Below are 20,486 nucleotides of genomic sequence, written 5' to 3' on the forward strand. Positions count from 1 at the left end.
TTCCGAGGTGATTGAGTGCAACGCCCATATACTTACGTACCGGTATTGATAATTATAGTCAAGTTCTACCGAACGGAATGATCACCGGGTTCCTAAAGAACCTACACGGCGGAGAAACAGATCTAGCTTCAATATCAGGTTCATGCTTAGTTTTATCCCCACCAAACTAAGGATAGATATAATTGCTCCGCCATGCACCAAATAAGATAAACGATTTTAGATAAACGTGAGCTATCCGCATGACGAACACGATACAATAATTCTTCTTCCCATTCAATATCAGGACTAGAGAACGCAATTAAATTCCATAGTACCATGGTTTCAGAAAGCGTTGGGATTTCTACTTTCTCCCGATTTTCTGCACTTATCTATACTTTTACTTACACCTGTCTCTAACCGATCTCATCTTGATTTCGTGCCAAATAATCGACGCTCAAAATGTTAATTTAGTGGCAATCAAATACTACCGCATGATGTTAATGCCGGTCGTGTTCTATTACTTCATGATAACTGCAGTCTTCACCTCGAAATTTATGATGGTGTTGACGGTTCCAAGAGGTAAACCGCAGCTCTCCGCAATCAAAGAAGTGTCACTGGGACCGTTTAAAGGCGCCACGAAGTCCCTGTGCGAACGGACGTCGAGTGGTTTTCACGCGGAATACGTGGACAACGATGCAATGGACACAATCCTCTTTCGGAACTCTTACTGTCCGTCCTCAGAATTTTCAGAGAAACTTGCTACGTGGTCTACAGGCACTGCGTTCGTTGGGCTGGCAAAGCTGGCTTACCATTACGCGGGTAAACTCAAAGGTAAGGATGGCTACAAAAATAAATGCTACTACACCGCGAAATGACGCATTATACCAGTACGGGATGCATTTACTTTCCCCAATGGAACTCCTATATTTCAGGAAGAGTGAATCACACTGTCGGAACAATCACCGAATCGGGCTAATTTGTCCTTTGAGAAAAGGTTGGACGGCCAATTTATGAAGTGAAGAAGACATTTCCTCCGAAAAAATTTAATTGGGACGCATTACACACCAAGGAAAAAAATCAAGAGGTGTTAGGTCGTGTGATCGTGTAGGCCACGTCTTGTCGCCATGACGGGAGATGACCCGACCGGGCAAACTCTCGTGTTAGATCATCAATGTTTGACGAGCGATAGGGCAAGTGACGCAGCCTTGCTGAAACCACATGTTTCAAGAGCTGCATCTCGCAATTCAGACACAAACCACTGGGGGTTGTGATGTTGCTATCACGTTTGACAGTTCTCGTTAGTGCATTACCTAACTCATTTTCAAAGAACAACGGTCCGCTGATTCCTGCCAACCAAAATGCACACCAAACAGTGACATGTCTGGGATACGTACGTTTCTCACGAATCGTTCCTGGATTGTCTGGGCCGGAAAAGCGGCAATTTTGCCCACACACGAAGCCATCAAGGTGAAAATGAGCCTGTAAGATTATTTTGTCCATCAAGACGGCATTCATTTCCTGCTGTTCAACGATACACAATAGGTGAACTCTCTTCGCTGTGCATGGCAAAAGTCGTTGAGCCAGTCGGATTTTGTGAGAATGAAGATGGGAATCTTTCGTGGGAATACGATGAAGAGTGGTCGTTGAAACGTTCAATTCTCGCGGCACGTCGACGAATCCAGGTCCCTGGATTTTCGCCCACATTCCGGCGAGCTGCCGTGAGGTCGTTCTGTTTTGTATCTCTCACATCGACAACTGAACCAGCTCTTTCAACTTCATCGATGATTCATTTCACAGTTGATGTAGTGAGAAGAGTGTGCCCACCGAAGGTAGTGTATCCTCAATTTTTCCCAACTCCCATCTGGTCTCTTTCGGCCCGGCACGCGTATTCGCTCATTAAGAGTTGCGGCCGAAATGGCGCGCAATTCAAATCTGGCGTTCTCATTGTGACGCCCAAGGTCTGCGGAACTTTTCTCTTCAATTGATGTAAGATTTGTCCACTGTCAACTGGGTGTGGCCTTTTTCTGTGCGTTGATCTTGTTTATCACCGAAAACGTAGAACTTCATAATGAGACCTGGAGATACTGCAACAAAGCAGTAATCGAGATTTCAAATGACCTATAAGTATGAAAGTTCATTCGGTCTACGTAACACGCACATATCCACCCAAACACACACACACACACACACACACACACACACACACACACAACATAAAGAGATCTCGTAAGTGGGTACTTAACTGCACATTAAAAATAATAGTACCTAGTTCCAATTTTCCCTTTTAATAGACGAGATTATTAGAGGTCAAGTCCACGACGTAGGTATTTAAATAACGTAATTTACTTCTAATGGGCAAAGTCTACAACAAAATGCTTCTTCCTCTTGATAACCCCTCTCTTAAATTCCGTCCCATTACACTACATCAAGATTTATGCCCGTGGCTTAAACGATAATGGCTTCCGAGATCACACGATTGAGATGTCTTCCTCAACAGTCCGGAGGTTTTCGAAAGAAAAAAAAATGGGACATTCGAAAAAGTTTTCCTAGCTCGCAGCGTTCGGACATAGCAGAGATTATTTATAAATATATCTTTCTTGGAACTATGTCGAAGAACAATTCCCTTATGCAAACGACACGGCCGCGTTAACATCCTGTTGCATATTTTCACACAGTTATTCCCGTTCTCCCAGCAGACCTAAATTTCTTGCCATTGACGTCCTTGATTAATTTTTCGAGCCTCTGAAGCCCGATTCCCATTATTAAAGACCCAAAAAGCGTCCAACTGTAGTATTTGAGGGGCACCGCGCTGCTGTCCATTAAGCGGTCACGTTATTTTTTCCTATTTCGAGCATTTGTTACACCCTAAACAAGGAATTTGTATGTGCGACGCTGCCTTTGGTGCTATAAAACGATAGTATATGTGTGTGTACTCGTCTATGAAACCGTAGTTTAATGTACGTAAAGTGAAGTTTTTCCCAGAACAGCCATTTTACGGAAATTTGATAATTGAACATAGTTGCACGTATGGTGCTGGGCGTCGTCGTTGGCTCACGTTACTCGAAACGCCATAAAAATTATTTATATGCCTTTGGTAGTTATGCGATAGTGTTTGTTTGGGTGATACTTGGAGTGAAACTTGCTATATTCCACAATGAGACGTAAAAACAAGGTGCTCACGTTTGAAGAAATCTACTCTGCGATTTTTTTCCAAATTTTAACTCATTTTTTCGAAATTAAGTAAACCGGAACAGATAATTGGTTACATGGAAGAAAAGGACCATCATGACGCAAACAGATCCGTAAAAGTATTTTCGATTAACGGTTTGGGTGAACAACCCTGTATACAGGGTGTACCAAGTCTGAGTCTACGCATGGGAAACTGCAAGAGATACACAGTCGGTTAAAGGGAAGTTGCGTGTTTTGGCGCTCAACAATAATCTATTTGCACATTAAGGAAACACGAATTATTTCGGAAATGTCCGATAAAAACCGAAAATTCGATTTTCGTTTTTCTTAAAAAACTCGAAAACCATTGTGCGGAACAAACTAGTAACGGCACATTATTAAAGCACTTTATGACTGACTTTCTACTGGAGTGACCGGTACTTTCACTCGACGATTGGTACTTTGGATTTTGTTGTGGGCGCCATCTTGGATTTTTGCAAATTGAATTCTTAGTGGATTTTTTGTGAATAAAAGTAAAACAATCTTTTCCATTTAAAGAGCGTTGAGTTGCGCTGCCGCGCCAAATAGCGAACGTCAGGTACTACTTTGTTAATTTATTTATTACTCACTCCACTAATTGCGTTAAACAATCAAGTTTTATTCAGTAGTCTTCAACGGTTTCTCCTGCGAAGGCAACCACATATTTGAGGCTCGAGGTAAGCAGACAACTTTTTGAACATTTGCTTCATTAAACTAGGAATTTTTAATAAAATTAGTGGACTGTGTAATAAATAAATTAATATCCAAACTAAGTTAAAAAAAATATCTGAGAAATACCAAGACAGAAAACTCCGAGAGAGTAGGACAATTTCGATCGCTGACATATAAAAACAAGGATATTAGCACTAAAAGGGGAACTAAAATATATAAAGCAACCTGCGGACCACAATTAAATTATGGACATATACTGAGAATAAACGTAAAAAAGAACACAAAACAATACGTATAAACTACACAACAAATCACAGTGAGACTAATTACATATAGTGAATACTCAAACAACCCGCTACACAATCCTACTAACAGACAAACATGACACAGATAACAGAGAGACTAATGAAATTAGGGGAGAAATGGAAGAATAGCCCTAACAACTTTTATCGTACTGGACGCTCTCTGCATAACCAGACTTGCAGAACAGTTCAATTTATTGAACATAAAGGTACTTATGAAAGATATCCAAGGGCAGAAGGACACGAAGGTCGATAGCCCGTCTTTACTTGGAGAAGCAAAGATTCAAATAAATATAAATAAATGAATGAATGAATGAGCACAATGATATTGGTTGACTTGACGTGGCCATTCAAGGCTCCTCTGATGGAAAAGGTCTTTTTACTTTTTTTTAATATAAAGGCCATTGAGATACTGAAACGTAATGCATCGCTGAAAAGAGAACTTCGGTTAGATTCCAATTTTATATAAATCCAAGATGGCGGCAATAATATACCCAAAGTAGCTCGTGATATTTCGAGAATCAATCGTCAGGTAAAAATGCCGACTAATACAGTAAGGATCCAGTTGAAAAGTGCTCTAATAATGTTTCACCATCAGCTTTCTCTGACTTGTGATTTTCGAGTTTTTGAAAAAAAAAGGAAAATAAAAATGTTTAAGTTTTTATCGGATATTTCCGGAAGAATTAGGATTTTTTTAATTCACAAACAGATTATTGTCGAGTTCCAAAATACGCAACTTGTTACACCCTGTATAAAATTGAACTTTGACACATAATCAGCACGCTTCCGGTAAGGAAGGAACCTGCAGTTTCAAGATTTCGTATCGCACAAAGTTCGGCACCTAGGAGATCACCAAACAAAAGCTCCATCATAATTTCGGTGTCTTCTTATTGGTAAACATCATTTGCATTTTCTTCCAACTGATCCCATATTTTAGCAAGTGTCCTCATTATTAAATACCGTTATCGGCGGTTTAATTCAATATATTATCAGCGTTAGACGCAAACATAATAAACCCATATAACATTCACGTACGGCCATTTATTATATTTTATTTCCATTGCTACGCGATCCCATTCTTTGTGAAAGCCCTCTGTCACCTAGTTACGCAAATTTAATTCAATAATAATTACGGTTACCATTTAAACGTACATCATTATTTCCCGCCATTTAAACCCATTAATACTTTTATTCGTTTTTGTTATTTTTTTTTCACTCGACTCCCGGTTTCTTCCCGAAGCGTACCACCAGGTGATTCCGTGTTTTGAGAGTACTTTGAGTAGTAAGTGAGCGTGGTAATCCAAGTCATCAACGAGCCCCGACGAGTGTGATTAGTGGAGCCACCTCTTTCTTTCAACCCACTTGCAGTTTGGTTCAAAAGTTGGAAGTAACCGCGTTGCATAGTTCCATCCGTGGTATGCGACTATTCGATTTAAAACGACCGGATAGAAATTCGACAAGAAATTTTTTCCATGTTGTTTTTTTAATGGAAAAATGGAACACCGAACCCCTCACAGACGGATGCATTCCATTATGGGCCCCTCGGTATTTTGTAATTTAATTGCGGCTCCTAAATAAATTAAATCTTTATTGCGTGCGTAAAAAACTTTAAAGGTACATTAAAGTGCACGCGGTGCGTGAGCGACCGAACGGGATTCATTACGAAACTTTTTACAAACACTGTGCGTGCGTTAAAAAATTTGCTCAGGAATGTTTATATTTGTTTTAGAACCGCACTGCCGACGTATTAGCTCAAGTGTGATGGCATAGGATTAGTAATTATATTCCAATTATGTTTAAAAATAAATAGTATATTCCGTGTCTTTTGAGGTATTATTTGTGAGGTCACATGCGGCCACTTCCCTCCACGCAGGTTGTTGTCATATCTTTGTCGATAATTGTTAAAAGCGTCAAATTTTATTCTGAATAATAAGTAACCATTTATTCCCACATTCTCGCAATATAGTTCCTTTCCCATCATCCAACCTGTTCGAGGCTTTTTATCAAAAAATAAAATAGTTTAATGGCACCGACCGATGCGAGGATGTTGTGGTTAAATTTGCTTCCTGAGGAAGTGTCCTTCCTCATTGCACGGGCCCCACGCAACTTCCCTTCCACCGCTAAAAATTCGTGGACCATTAGAATTAACCAATATGTATATAAAATAATAATATTTTGCGTGTAAATCTCAAGAATCAATCAGAAGCACGAGTAGAATCAGTAGAAAACCATAAGGTTTGACTGCTGCTTGATGAGCAAGAGTAACGTTTAAATATTATCATTTTTTTTTATGGTAAGACGCATTTTAAGTCACGTTTTTCTTCTTTCAGAAACCTTGCATTGGGGATTGGAATTCAAAACTTTCCAGAAGGCTTAGCAGTAAGTTTGCCTCTGCATGCCGCCGGGTTCTCAATCTGGAAAAGTTTATGGTAAGGAGATTTTAATATCTTAAATTATTTCCAAAATTGACGAAGCCCATCAAACCCTACATCGGGGTGTATATGCAGGGTGTCTGGCTTTTTGCAGCAGGATTTTAACCATGTATCACGCACAAAAACCATATTAGTTTGTCATATAAACTATTTTCGAGAAGTGCTTTGTTAAGGCAGTCCAGAGTGGTGAAGTTTTATATTTTTTCCAATTTACCTTTTACAGCTCCCAAAGTTTTTGCGATATTTAGCACAAATTTTGAGCCTAAGTTAATAGCATAATTAGACGGACGGTCTTCACATTATTCTCTGGTGGTCGAGAACCGGCTAAATGCAAACTACACACCGAGATGAGTGGGTCGTGGAAGACCAATTGCTTGGCCTGCTCGATCACCCGATCTAACACGTCTAGATTTTTACGTTTGAAGATTTATGGGGAAAAATGCGTAGTTCTGTAAACTCACAAGACGAACTTAGAAGGCGAATAAGCAATTCTGCTCTTAGAATAACTGCTCAGAATTTGAGAGATGTTGAGCGGGCCTTATGGCAACGTTGTAATCTATATGGACAATGTAATGGAAATCATTTCGTACAATTTCTGTAGTCGTTATTATTTGTTAATGATTTAAATTATTTTTTCATTCACTAAATTATCGCGGTACAATTTATTCTGTATTTGCAGTTACTGCTCCCTTCTTGTCTACATTTTTTTGTTTCTCTTCTGTTAAAAATCAGCTTAACTCTTGGGTCGTCAATAAATAAATCCTTCGTCCAATTTACACTGCATCAGAGTGTCAGAAACTGTTATGTGAACGGAATGTCAGAAACCAACTAAATCGTCCACATGAAAAAAGCAACATGTACTACTTCACCATTTTGAAAAGAACTTAAAAATGGTGACGGATACTAAAAGGGTCAAAACACATGAAAGTTTCTAAATTCAACGGGCAATTTAAATTTCTAAAAATAAATACTCTGCGGTGCATCATAAGAAAAATTTTTAACGATAGAATGTAATTTTTACGCGTAGGATACGTAACGAAAATCTTGCTACAAAACACTCGGGCACCCTGTAGAAGAATATGAATTGCTCTTAATCCGGTTGAAATCCATAAAAAAATTAACACCTTCGGAGATTATGCCCCCTGAATACCAATAATGCGAGAGAGGAGAAACTTGCGGCGTAGGGGCATCATATCCTGAAGCTTATAGTACGTACTCGAAGCTAATGAGATATTGGTCAAGCTTTCTCTCTTTGTGCCATTTCAAGACATTTTCACATTCTTAGATTCTCTCATGTCCGAATTCAGATTCTCAGTTTTCACGATTCATGATACGCCCTTACTTAACAACGAAGTTTTTCCTATTAGAATTGTGGATCGTGCAACGACAAACACTTCGCACGTTTTGGAAGCGATTCGGGAGCGACTCACGTTGTCCCTAATCGATACGTAGATTTCAATGTCCAGTTTGAAGGCGCTGGACTTGTTTCGATGAGTGGCGTCGAAATTAATCGATATTTGCGACCTGCAGGGTTCAAATATTCGAATTAAATTTACACTCTTCGAATTTCTTACGTCACACTGTTGCGGCCCCTATTTTCAGAGCAACCTCGTGCGAATATCTCGAGAAAGCCCAATAATCTTTCATTCGCATGAGCCCCCGCGATATTTTGCAGTCGAGTCATGTCAGTTTTGCTGACTTTGCCCAGTCAAGGTCGAACAACGGTGGTTTATACCAACCGTATTGTTGGTAAAAAGCATGGAAGAACTTAGGCCAAGTGGGGTGGATCAATATTTTTGAACATATGGGCAACCTGGTCTAGTTGACACATGGACACCAGGGTGAACGGGGCAGGACACGCAAAAAGGCTCTGGGGGAAAACCGCGTCTGGAAAAGGAGAGACTGTTTCCGCACGTTGTGTCAAATTGTCATCTATCGCTCTTCAATAATTGAAATATTCCCATAGAAGCCCATGGACTGATCAATACTTCCATTTTCTGCTGCCCAGCAACAGTAAGATTACCGGCATATGACCATCTTAATGGAAGCGGCAATTAAATCAATTAAATTGTAATTATTATTATTTAAATAGCGTTTCACAGGACCTTTAATGGAGTAGTAATATGCGCTTGTTACGGCCTAATTAGGTCGGCCAATTTTCTGGCCTATAACTGTATACATATTATAGGCTTTAGGTCATACCTTCTATATAGTAAATTATTAATTTATGTTCTAATTTGATAAGAAGAGTAGCGCCCGTTAAGCATTTTAAGGATGCCTGAAAGACTCGTAAACAATCATTAATCGAAAAAGTGAGGCTAGTTATGCCTTCTGTTATGTTATTATGTTACGTTGTTGACTGTGAGTTTATCATTCCATTCATAAATCATTGATAAGTTTAAATGCCCAGAAACATTACAATTTTAAATGGGGGACGAGTGTATTTACTGTAGGCCAGGCGGTTATAGAAAGGTCCAGGGCCGTATTTCGGTCGAGTTTTCGGGGGAGGAAGTCCCGCATCGAATATTCTCCCCCATTGTCGATAAGTGACGTTTCTAGCATGACCCAAAGGGTTTGGGACAGCTTATTTTCTTCTTTAAGCCTTTGTGGCGTCGGCCGGGAAACTTTATCCGGTCCTGGTTATAAGGCATTGACCTAGGAATTTTAGGTCACATACCATTGAAGCTTGTCGCGTTTATCAACGGCAGTGGTGATAACACACGTGTTTTGTTTGTTTCTATCAAACGCGCGTACACGTTTTAATTGGCTTATGTTGTAATTTAAAAATTAAAAGGCATGTTCCGGGATGGGTTAAATTATATCCTGCACTACTTGGAATGTCGATAATGAATATAATTTGTAATGGAAAAAGTTCTTTTTTAGCCAAGCACCGATAATACTTTTGAGGACGAGGGCAAAGAGGAAAAACCTCTACTTTTACTACTTTGTCGTTAACGCAATCAGATTATATTAGACGCAGACAGCAAGCTCAAAAGGTTGCATTCTATCATAATTAAAGAAATAACTTCCCAGTTAACATTCCTGACATTTTGTTGAACTTGCGACTGGCTCTGATAGTTCCTGTTGCGCCTTGCCATTCCTACTTTTACTGTTTAAATGTTTCGCATTCCAACACCTGATAATTTGATTGTTATTCGATATCCCATTGTGTTTCTGTTGGTTTTATCGACGGCCGCTCTGAACTTTACGGGTTTCCGTTGTGCCTCACTAGTCAAAACTGATTTTGCTGTGAGGGCAACCCGGTTCGACGACGTTCCCATTTGCCGATGGACGTCGGAAAAACTCAAATCAAAAGACTTGATTTGCAAAAATTCAGATATACGGGGTGTTACTTGATGGCGGGCGGTAGTTCCAAAGGCGCATTCTTGAACTAAGTTCAAATAGAAAAGTTCACATGGACATGTGTCCTAGAGGGTCTGGTTTTCAAGACCTGTCAAAGCTAAAAAAAAAAATTAGAGTTCGTCGCTCGGTGAGAAAAACGGCAGAGGCCTGCGCAGAAGCGGGAGGTAGCCATTACCAATATTTTTTGCGAACATCCTGATAAATCGTTATTACTTTTTGTTTGTTAGGTTGTAAAAATTGATTATAAATGTATACGAAATAATAACAAGAGACGATGATAAAATTGTACCTTTAGCTGCTTAATCCAAAACAAAAATGCAAAACTAAAAATAAAAGTAGGTGGCGTACTTTTTTTTCGTCAATATTATTCGAAAGCCGGCACGCCACTGGAACACACAATTAGCACCTAGTTAGTGCTAATTTCGCATCTCATTACAATGAACAAGAGGGCCAAATTTCGACAAAATCGGCAAAAGGGTCTTTGGAATATTAATAAAAAAAAACAAATATTTTTTTAGTTTTGACACCCTGTATCTTGAAAACCAGACTTTCTAGGACATGTTAATATGAGCTTTTCTATTCGAATTTAGTGCAGGAATGCACGCTCGAAACTACGGCCTGTCATTAACAACCACCCCGTATATGAAGAAGGTGTTTGTCTCCTTTTGCTTGTGGGATGCACGGGGGTTACGCCGTAAATTTAAGATAAATCAAACAAGAAATACCTTTTATTAAAACTTCACTTAAATGGTACGCAAATTTTTTTAGTAAAAAACATTTAACAATAACTAACACGATTCTCACAGTAGTTGCGGAAAATTTCCTCCTTCAACTTCACAGCAATTATTAACGCGTCTTAATATCGATTGTCGAACACACTGAAGTAGTCCCGGCGTATACTTTATCTAGTCACATGATTTTTTATTTTTGCTCTATATTGATCAAAAGTCTATAAACGAAAGACTTTACATGTCCCCGAGGGAAAAAAATCCAACGGATTTAAATCCGGCGATCTGGGTAGCCATGACAATACTTAATGCGGAAAAATATTAAAAGTTTTAAAAAAGTAAGTGGAGCATAATTAACAATAATAACCATGAATAACACTACCAAATTTCATAAAAATCGCCTGAAGATTATTAAGATTTTTACAAAAAAAACTATTTAAAATTTTTTTTGTGCCCAGTATCTTGAAAATGGGACATTATCGGACCCATGTTTATGTAAACTTTTCGTCTTGAATTTATTCAAAGAATCACCTCTTAAAGTTTGGTCACGTATGTAATAACGCTTATATACTACTTAGCAATAGTACTTAGCTGCGACATTTAATTAGACACACGTATTTGAAAAACTGTCATATGTGGTAATTCCCTTATTTTTATATTTTATATAAATAGTACATCTAAATTTAAACGAACAATTCACTCTATACATATGTCTTAAAACCTTTCGACGCTATACATCCATTCCAGAATTAATTCTATTTTTCCTTAATTTTCCAAGGGCCTTCTTGTCTCATGGGTTACTGCTAGGACTTCACTGATTTACAAATAGTTGATTTTGGAGAAATTCCTATCGATTGGATTTCAAATCACCAAGTAATCGACCCGTAAACTCACGATGCATATATTAACTTTTCACGCATTCTGTCGCACCATTGCATCTCCGCCTCGAAACTTCAAATTCAAGGAACATGGCAACTTGAGATTTAAGGCCTACTAAATCCTCTGGCAGCCATGTTGCATATGGGAGTTTCATTAAATTTATTTCGGAGAGAAGCATAGTTACGGGTATTTCGTTTTTCTTATTAACGCAGCGCATTCAAAGAAGCAAATGGTATTGAGCGTGAATGATAAACTCGTCATTCACGCTCGATAGCATGTGTAACACTATAAGAGTTAATGTGGTCATATGTTTACAAACAAATGTTGAATTACTAAATATCTACAGAGTTGCGACAAAAAGATATATAGCTTTGAAAAATTATTATAACGCACTTATTTTCCGTTTTATCTTGTTAATTACCACCTAATGAATCCGCAACTGCTATTCTCGACACACTTTTGCTAAGCGGAAATTCCATTGGATTTTTGAAATTCCTCTTGTATTGCTCGCTCGCTCCGAACAACATATATTTTTTATCCTATATATTCAATATTCTAATAGGCTTAAGCGATAGAAATAATTATTACTAATTATGCACCTGCTCACGACCCTGCAAGGCCATTTTCATTCCTGTTCTGTCTGTGCCTTTCGATATATTACGTCAGCTAAGCAGTTGCAATTGAAATCACGTTTATGATTGATATTGCAATAATTTTATTACTTCTTTATGTGGGTGTAATGGCTTCATCGTAGATAACAAAATATTTATTAACAAAAAATATTAGAGTCTTAACCTTTTTGTAGGTATGGGCAACTTAGTGGTATGGTTGAACCCGTTTTCGGGGTTCTGGGAGCTGTGGCTGTGAGTTTGGCCGAACCAGCGCTGCCTTATGCCTTATCGTTTGCTGCTGGAGCCATGATTTATGTTGTTATGGATGACATTATTCCTGAGGCCAATACCAGGTAAGGCTAATAATTAAGGAAACCGGTAGGACCATTATTTACTCACTCCTCACCTGTAAATTATGATTATAGGCTTGCTGAGCCAAATTTCTTTGTTTCCATATAAATTATTTTCTAGGTTAGGGGTCACCAAATTACGGATATGGCCCGAGGCCGCATCCGGCCCTTTTTCCATGGCCGCATGAACAAAAAAAAATTACAAATACTCCCTATAGCAAAAGTATTAATGCCATGTGAAACCGCATAGAAAAATTTTAAGTAATGTATTCATGTTTCGTTAATTGGTAAAATGTGCTATTATAGGGGGGTTCCTAGAAGTTATCAACATTCGGAGACTTACTAAGTTGCTATTAAGGCTATCGATATCTATGCATTGAAACAGTTAACTCATGTCATTAACGATATATACAGGTATGTGTGTGTGTGCCTGTCAGTTTTACACATATAGAGTGTTAATTTGAAAATTTCTCACCCCTATTATCTCGGAACGGGATGGATTTGAAAACCAATTGCCGGAACACGTTGATTTTGTTATCAAGAGGGAACAATTTTTGTGTAGAATTCACCGCGCCTCTGTCGACCTTCTACCCCCCAGGGACACACTCTCAAATATCTTAAATATTGGGTTGTTCGATAATTAATGTCGTTTTATTCTCATAAATGGCTTAATTTATACATATCGTGTAATGGTGATCTCATCGCTTATATTATTATATGCCATTTCAAAGGTTATGTTTCAGACTTTTTTCGATCGAAAATTGAACGTGATTAGTAAACAAGAAGTTGTTTAAAATTTAAGTTGAAGATGGACAATCAAAGTGAGCGTTATCGATACATTTTATTATTTTACTTTCGAAAGGGCAAAATTGCAGTACAAGCTCAGAAGAAATTGTGTGAAGTTTATGGTGAGAACTGCCTTACTGAACGCCACTGCCAGCGTTGGTTTTCTTGCTTTCGTACCGGAAATTTTAATGTCCGAGATGCACCACACACTGGACACCCAATCACCATTGATAACGATAAACCAAAGGCCTTAATCGAAGCTAATCGGCGTATGACAACTCGAGAGATAGCAGAAAAGTTGAACATATCAAATTCAACCGTTTCTCTGCATTTAAAAAAGCTTGGGTACGTTAGCACATTGGATGTTTGGGTTCCTCACGAATTGAAGGAAATTCACCTCACCCAACGCATTAACATATGCGATTCATTGCTGAATCATAACCAAAATGACCCACTTCTACGAAGAGTCATAACGGGTGATGAAAAGTGGATTGTCTACGATAACGTAGTCTGATAACGATCATGGACCAAACAAGATAAACCTGCGCAATCGACGTCCAAAACCAATATTCATCAAAAGAAGATTTTGCTATGTGTGTGGTGGGACTACAAAAGTATTCTTTATTTTGAACTGCTTTCCAGAAATCAAACTATTGATTCGAATGTTTACTGTCGTCAGCTATCGAAATTGAACGTAGAAATCAAAACAAAACGTCCTGAACTCGCCAATCGCAAAGGGATACTGTCCCGTCATGATAACGCTAGACCCCATACGTCTTTAATAACGCGTCAAAAATTATTGGAACTAAATTGGGAACTGATACCTCATCCACCATATAGCCCTGACTTGGCGCCATCAAATTATTGTTTGTTTCGTTCTCTTCAAAATCATTTGAATGGTAAAAATTTCGATTCTGATCAAGCCGTTAAAAATGAGATAAATCAATTTTTTACTTCTAAAAATCAAGGCTTTTTCGAACGCGGAATTTTCCAACTTACCGAAAGATGGCACAAGGTCATCCACCAAGATGGACACTACATCATTGATTAATATTTATTATTAATATAAGTATATTCACTTTGAAAAAACATAAAAAAATACGACATTAATTATCGAACAACCCAATAGTATGAAGAGTTAAGTGATACATTATTTTAAAGGGTTTTTACTCTCTCCATTTTGGTACCTAATTTGTTACATTTGATGGTTCCGGTCTGAAGTTAGGCGTTTTCGATTATTCTAAATTCATTTTCCCTATTAATGTTTTGATAGCTTTGAAACTACGACTTTTTTAGTCAAATAAGTCTCACGATTAAGAAATTGTTGTGATAAACTTCTGCATAACCGTTTTAAAATATAAAACAAATAAGTTTTCCTATTACTGGTCATTAAAAAAACAAAACACGTTCAAAATGGGAATTTTTATTTTTAACACTCGATGTATTGGGTGTTCGAAATGATCCCCATTATTTTCAAACAATAATAAAGCCTATTTTGAAACTCTTTCCTGACATTTTCAAATCGTCAACATTATCAAGCTGGATTTTGTAAACAATCGATTTTTTATGGCCCCATAAAAAATAATCTAACGACGTTAAATCTGGTGATATTGGGGGCCATTCGATCGATCCCCTCCTACCAATCGATTTCTCGGAAAATCGGTTATCCGACCATTCTCGCGCAAAACGAAAATAATGTGGTGGAGTTCCATCTTACTAAAAATGTACTTGTTCTTTTTGCAAGATGTTCTCACCAAGTTCATCTTTCAAATGAGCTGTTACTAAAGGATCATTTATGTTTCATGGAAGTTCCAAACACAAAAACAACGGCTCTCCAGTTGAGTTTTCCACGATAAACAAAGGTCCTATAACGGTATTTCTGAGAATACCAGCCCGGATATTAATTTTTTTCTTGCCACTGTGTAGCACCCTCTCTAAAAACGTGGGGATTTTCGACACTCCAATATCGGCAGTTCTGTTTATTGACCCGATCATTAAGAAAAAGATGCACTCATCTCTGAAGGAAATGATGTTAAAAAAACTGGTTATTATTAATTAAGTTGGTCATGGTTTCGCGAAACTCGTTCCTTCCATCAAAATCATTGTCATAAAGTTCCTGTAGAATTTGCATTTTGTAGGGTTCAGTTAAAACACGCTGAACAGCCCTCTTTTTTTTTGTTTGCAATAGAACCTGTTTAAGTTTTTTTTTTTTTGTTAAGTCTAAAACTATCTGTAACTCACATTTGAATTAGATTTTGCAGCGTGAAAAACTTCCGCTGTTTTTCTTGCGCATCTTCCCTGCTTCCCATAAATAAAAACAATATCAATTATTTACTGAATTCTGCATACATATTAAAATAACTCACAATAACACACGAATCTTCGCAATAAATTTTAATTGCTTTGAATATCTAGTAACATCGACCAGTACCACAAGTAAGTGAATAATATTTTCCATGGAAGATAATATCAAAATTTATCGAAACGGCATTCCATTGCAAACAAAAATAAACAATAAAAAACTTCTTATTCTACGTAGATGTTTCTTTTCGAGAAGCGAAGGAATTGATTAGATTTGATAAACATTTGCTTCAGTGATTAATGTATCTTTTCTTTTTATGGTCGTCCCAACAAACAATAAGTAAGTAGATTAGTAAATAGATTTATTACAACAATTTCCTAATCGTAAATTTCAACGCTATTAAAACATTAATAGAAAAAGTGAATTTAGAACGATCGAAGACGCCTAATTTGAGAACGCAACCGTCAAATTTAACAAATCGGGCACTAAAACGTAGAGAATAAAATACCCTGTAAAATTACGTGGCACCTAACCCATTTGTGCCCAAAACATTTTGTTTTTAGGTAATTGTCATTTAATTGGTATTTATAATGCACAATACAAGCAGGGGATTTACCAAATATCTGCAGAGCCATCTTTTATCATGTGTCGTATTGGCACATTTAAGGCACTAGATGTTGCCACTGATCACTTTTGTAAGCCGTACTCAAATGAGTACATTGGGATCATATGGGTTAATCCCCTTTGCCATTTAAGATATTCGAGAAGATGGCGCTGAGAGGTAAAGGGCTAAAAGAGGCACAGCGAATCCCACACGAAAATTGACCCCCTTGAACGTACCCGCCAAACAAAATCAGCGCATTTCGACGATTTTTAAAAAATCTAGCCCGTTTTGAGATCATAGGGGTGGGAAGTTTTCAAACTGACACGCTGTATATATGAAATTTCTTTATCCCCTGTTTTTATTTGCATTTATAGATGTTTTCAAATAACAGAAAAGTGGGGAAAGAATGCCGAATTTTTAATCAACAACGGACAATGAAATATTTTTTTCATTCGGTGCAAAGACGAGAGCCTGCGTCTGACTCGCAGCGAAACTGGCAATTTTCGTTCCTTCTAACTTCCGATTCCATTAATCGATTTCTCCATCACTCGATGAGGTGGCCATTTGAAATATCAAAGTGAAGGTGGCTGGAGGTGAGGGGGTGGCTGATTCAATTCTCGCTAATATCAAATGAAACTTCCCCCTAGATATCTGAACAGACGTTTTTTTTATTATTTTAAATTTTCCCCTCAACCAAGGTATATTTTGGGTGGTTCGTCTCGGAATGAACACATTGTATATTCACATGCGACCCTATTTCTAAAAAGTTTTAGGACTCCTCTTCTAGGTAAAGGTATGAGTACTTTGATCTCTTAGGCTTTTTGAAAAGTTAAACATGTTAAATCATGAATATTGAGATACAATATATTTTTCTTCAATCGCAATAGAGAGGGAGAGGCAGTTTATTCAGTCCTACTCATGAAAAATCGATTTTAATATGTTAAGGCTGATCTGCCGCACTCGGTGCTAAAATCAATTTGACCAATAATAATTGTTGAAAATATTATAAAATTCGATTCTGAAAAAGAAAATTTTATTGAATGAAAAAATAATATAAAATTTTTTCTTCATTATACTACTAGCACCTAGTATTAAGCCGGGAAACTGTTAAAAAAGAACCGCTCACATCAAGGTATTTTAAGCTTTCTTGGAAATACCGGGAGATCATTTAAATTTCATGCCTAGTTAGTTGTGAAGTTTGTTGAAGAAAAGAACGTATCTCGATCATCATTTGTGTATATTTGGTTACCTGAGTAACCCACATCATTCGCTCATTTTTCGTGTGAAAACGCTTCTTCCTGAGACCCTTAGCCGATCATTATTAATTATTTTGATCATTTACCATTCGCCCTTTGTATTTTTTCGTTTCCCTCTCTCTGTTATTTTATTAACTTTATCCGTTTTAAAGGAAAAAAGTATTTTTTAAGACCACAGTATCGTTTCTGTTTAAATACGGTTTCCTGTACCTACCGCAACACGGTGTTCACGGACGAGCGCAAAACATTCATGATTAAAGCCTATTTTCGTGGTGGAGATCAGATTAACGTTGAATGGATTTTGAAACTCAACCCTGTTTCCGACGATTCCGTAAAAAACTCCTTGAAGTTATAGCAGATGAACTGAACTTCGCGAACACCCTGAAGCATGTTGTAAATTTGTTCCGTGAAACCGGTAGAATTTTGAAAAAATCAGGCAGCGGAAGACCAAAGACACGAACTCTGGACACTGTAGAAAATGTAAGAGAGATAATACATGAAAACCAAAATACTTTTTTAAGGGGATTGTCACAGCAGACCAACTTATCTTATGGTTCATGTTACAAAATTCTCAAAAAAGACCTAAATTTGTTTCCTTGAAAAATGCAAGGGTTCCAAGAACCTCAATCTTTAGATTATGAAACGAGAATAACTTATTACACCTGGTTCAACGAGATCATAAATAATAACCTTCTGGAACTATCATTCTTTAGTGATAGTCTGGTTTCATTTGTCGGGATGTGTGAACTCTCAAAATATGCGAATGTGAAGTACAAATAATCCTCACATATTTCAAGAATCTCCGTTACATCCGTAAAAAATTAGAGTTTGGGTTGCTCTCTTCTGAACACGTTTAATTGGACCAATTTTCGTTAACGACAGTGATTTTTATTCCACCCTTGGAAAGGGAAACCCTTCATAGGTACCCGGTCTGATAGCCGGCCGGTCGGAATATGTGGAATTCGTCTTTGAGAGAGACGCCTGTCCACTAAAAAACATCCCCTGTCCACGCTGGACCCCTCCAGAACCGCCGTTCGACATTACTTGGGAATGTTTCATTCTTTTACAATTTTCCTTACGTCCCGTTTACCTTCTATCAATGTTAATTTCTTTCATCTCTCACGTTCTCCGTCAGTATTTCAGCTATATAATTTGCAACCAATTCAAAATTTTGTTCTTTTTCAACCATCTTTTTGGCAATATTTACAGGTGTTAGTTCTTATCCTATTTTTCCATTGAGTGTTTTTCTTTTATTTTACCAGTTTGTGCATTAAAAAAGGTATGCTCTGCATAATTTTTTTCCTCGTTACGATATTTTTCGTTCTCTATTTTCACAATTCTTCTCAGATATGTCTGATAGGATCTATGCCCCGTTAGGGACTGTGTTAAATAAAAAATGTTTTTCGCACATCTCTTTTCTGTCCATCTTCATTACCATTTCGCCCTTGTTTTCTCTCTTTCCATCTGTTTTTCCTTTTTACCCTTTTACCGTCTATAACATCTCTCTATAATCATCAGATATAGAGGTATTTTCCCACATACCGCTTGAATCGACGACATTGAGAGAGAGGCCCCCCTCCCCCGTAATCTTGGCAGATTGCAAACGCCATTTTGCATTAAAGCAACACCAATTTTTTTCTTTCCCTTTCGTATTTTAGAACATTTCTCCAAATTAGACCTGCGTATAGCACAATCGATTCCGCTACTACAGCCAAACTCGCCTATTTACGTTGTTTCCTCCCCAAAAATTTAGCATTACTCCCTTCAAAGCTGCAACCGATTCCTCCGCCTTTCCCATCGCTGTATCCAGGTGCGAATTAAACGTCAATTTCTGATCCAAGATTACTCCTAAATGCTTTAGTTTCTGCTTAAGTTCTATTGTGTGCGTCCTTCGTATGTTATGTTAAAATTTTTCACTTTTATTTTCTCAAATCAATAATATCGCATTCGTTTTCGTAGGTTCTAACTCTAATTTATTTCCAGTCATCCATCTTTTTGTAGGCCGCAAAGCTTTTTCCGTGTTCTCTTTCATTTCTATTTCGTTTCTCGCTATTGTAATCACGACAAGATCGTCAGCATAGACACCAACCCCTGCACCCCACATGGTAAAGTTGGTCTTCACGCCCCGTCATAAAGGAAGTTCCTTAAATGTGGTCCCAGTACTGAGCCCTTTTCCTGTTGCCTTCACCCCCGTCTACTATGCTTCTATTTGTTAGAAAGGCTTTAATCAGATTCGTCAGGTATTCAGATTACACACGCCTTCTTCAACGAGAGTGTTACAGCACAGCGTTATCAAAACGAGTTGGGCAAATTCATTAATCAACTACACCCTAACGAATTACAACATTAATTCTAACACGATGGAGCAACAGCTCATACAGCTCGTACAACCTTAGATTATCTAAGAGAATATTACGTCAATCGTTTGATAAGTACTCACCCAGAGCATTTCTACCAGCCTCGGCCCCCAAATCTCACGCCACTGAATTGCTCCTTGTTCTCAAACTTTTTCAGACGATCAGTACATACAGTCGAAGACCTTAAAGCACGGATTAGAGCAGAGTGTGCAAAGGTCGCCCCAGAAGTTCGCGGCGAAGTCTTCAAGAGTACCAAGCGTCGGGCAAATTTCTGCGTTGAAGTGAATGGACAACATTTTCAGCAATTATTGTGAATTTTTCAAACAATTAGACTTTCTCCATTAAAATTTGCCGTTAACAAATGGCCGTAATGTTCAATTGAAATGTTGAAAATTAAGTAAGTACGTAAAGCAACATAACCTCACTCGGCACCTTCAATTAATTTCAACGTCATTTTGCGGCATATGATCAAGCTGCGACCTAGTTTTGATCTTCTTTCTCTCTTGCGTAAAATCCGACAGCTGACTAGATATGAGATTTAAGTGATCGCCCTGTATTTCTTGACCGTGTAAATTCGGTAATGTGCAATTGAATGTTTTCCATGGAGAAACTGTCCTGGCATCTGTAGATCGGTTTTACGTGGTTGTCCCGAGACTTT

The 20,486-nt window shown here is 37.8% G+C and overlaps 2 protein-coding genes and 1 long non-coding RNA gene across 14 annotated transcripts in view; 1 reads left to right on the forward strand and 2 right to left on the reverse strand.

Annotated features, from left to right (window-relative positions):
- Zip48C (Zinc/iron regulated transporter-related protein 48C) overlaps positions 1 to 20,486 on the forward strand; it is an 89,830-nt gene that overhangs the window by 51,045 nt on the left and 18,299 nt on the right. For both annotated transcript variants that reach the window (XM_066286006.1, XM_066286005.1), the window contains exons 5-6: positions 6,491 to 6,589; positions 12,368 to 12,526. In XM_066286006.1, the coding sequence (XP_066142103.1) occupies positions 6,491 to 6,589; positions 12,368 to 12,526 (258 nt within the window). The remainder of the gene's footprint in view (positions 1 to 6,490; positions 6,590 to 12,367; positions 12,527 to 20,486) is intronic.
- The window catches only part of LOC136341242 (uncharacterized), a 78,335-nt gene that overhangs the window by 3,424 nt on the left and 54,425 nt on the right, over positions 1 to 20,486 (reverse strand). For 3 of the 11 annotated variants that reach the window (XR_010732468.1, XR_010732466.1, XM_066286010.1), the window contains exon 2: positions 19,912 to 20,099. The exons of 4 other annotated variants lie outside the window; for them this stretch is intronic. Coding sequence is in view for 1 of the 7 variants with exons in the window: in XM_066286008.1 (XP_066142105.1) it covers positions 1,374 to 1,683 (310 nt within the window). In the remaining 6 variants the exon portion in view is untranslated. 4 more of the 11 variants (XR_010732465.1, XR_010732464.1, XM_066286008.1 and 1 more) reach the window with 2 other exon arrangements.
- LOC136341244 (uncharacterized) lies at positions 10,662 to 15,808 on the reverse strand. The gene is made up of 2 exons (XR_010732471.1): positions 15,551 to 15,808; positions 10,662 to 12,579 (listed from the first exon to the last, which is right to left on the reverse strand). It is a non-coding gene; the product is annotated as an uncharacterized lncRNA (long non-coding RNA).

This window comes from Euwallacea fornicatus, chromosome 9 (assembly GCF_040115645.1).
Source record: "Euwallacea fornicatus isolate EFF26 chromosome 9, ASM4011564v1, whole genome shotgun sequence".
Taxonomy (NCBI): domain Eukaryota; kingdom Metazoa; phylum Arthropoda; class Insecta; order Coleoptera; family Curculionidae; genus Euwallacea; species Euwallacea fornicatus.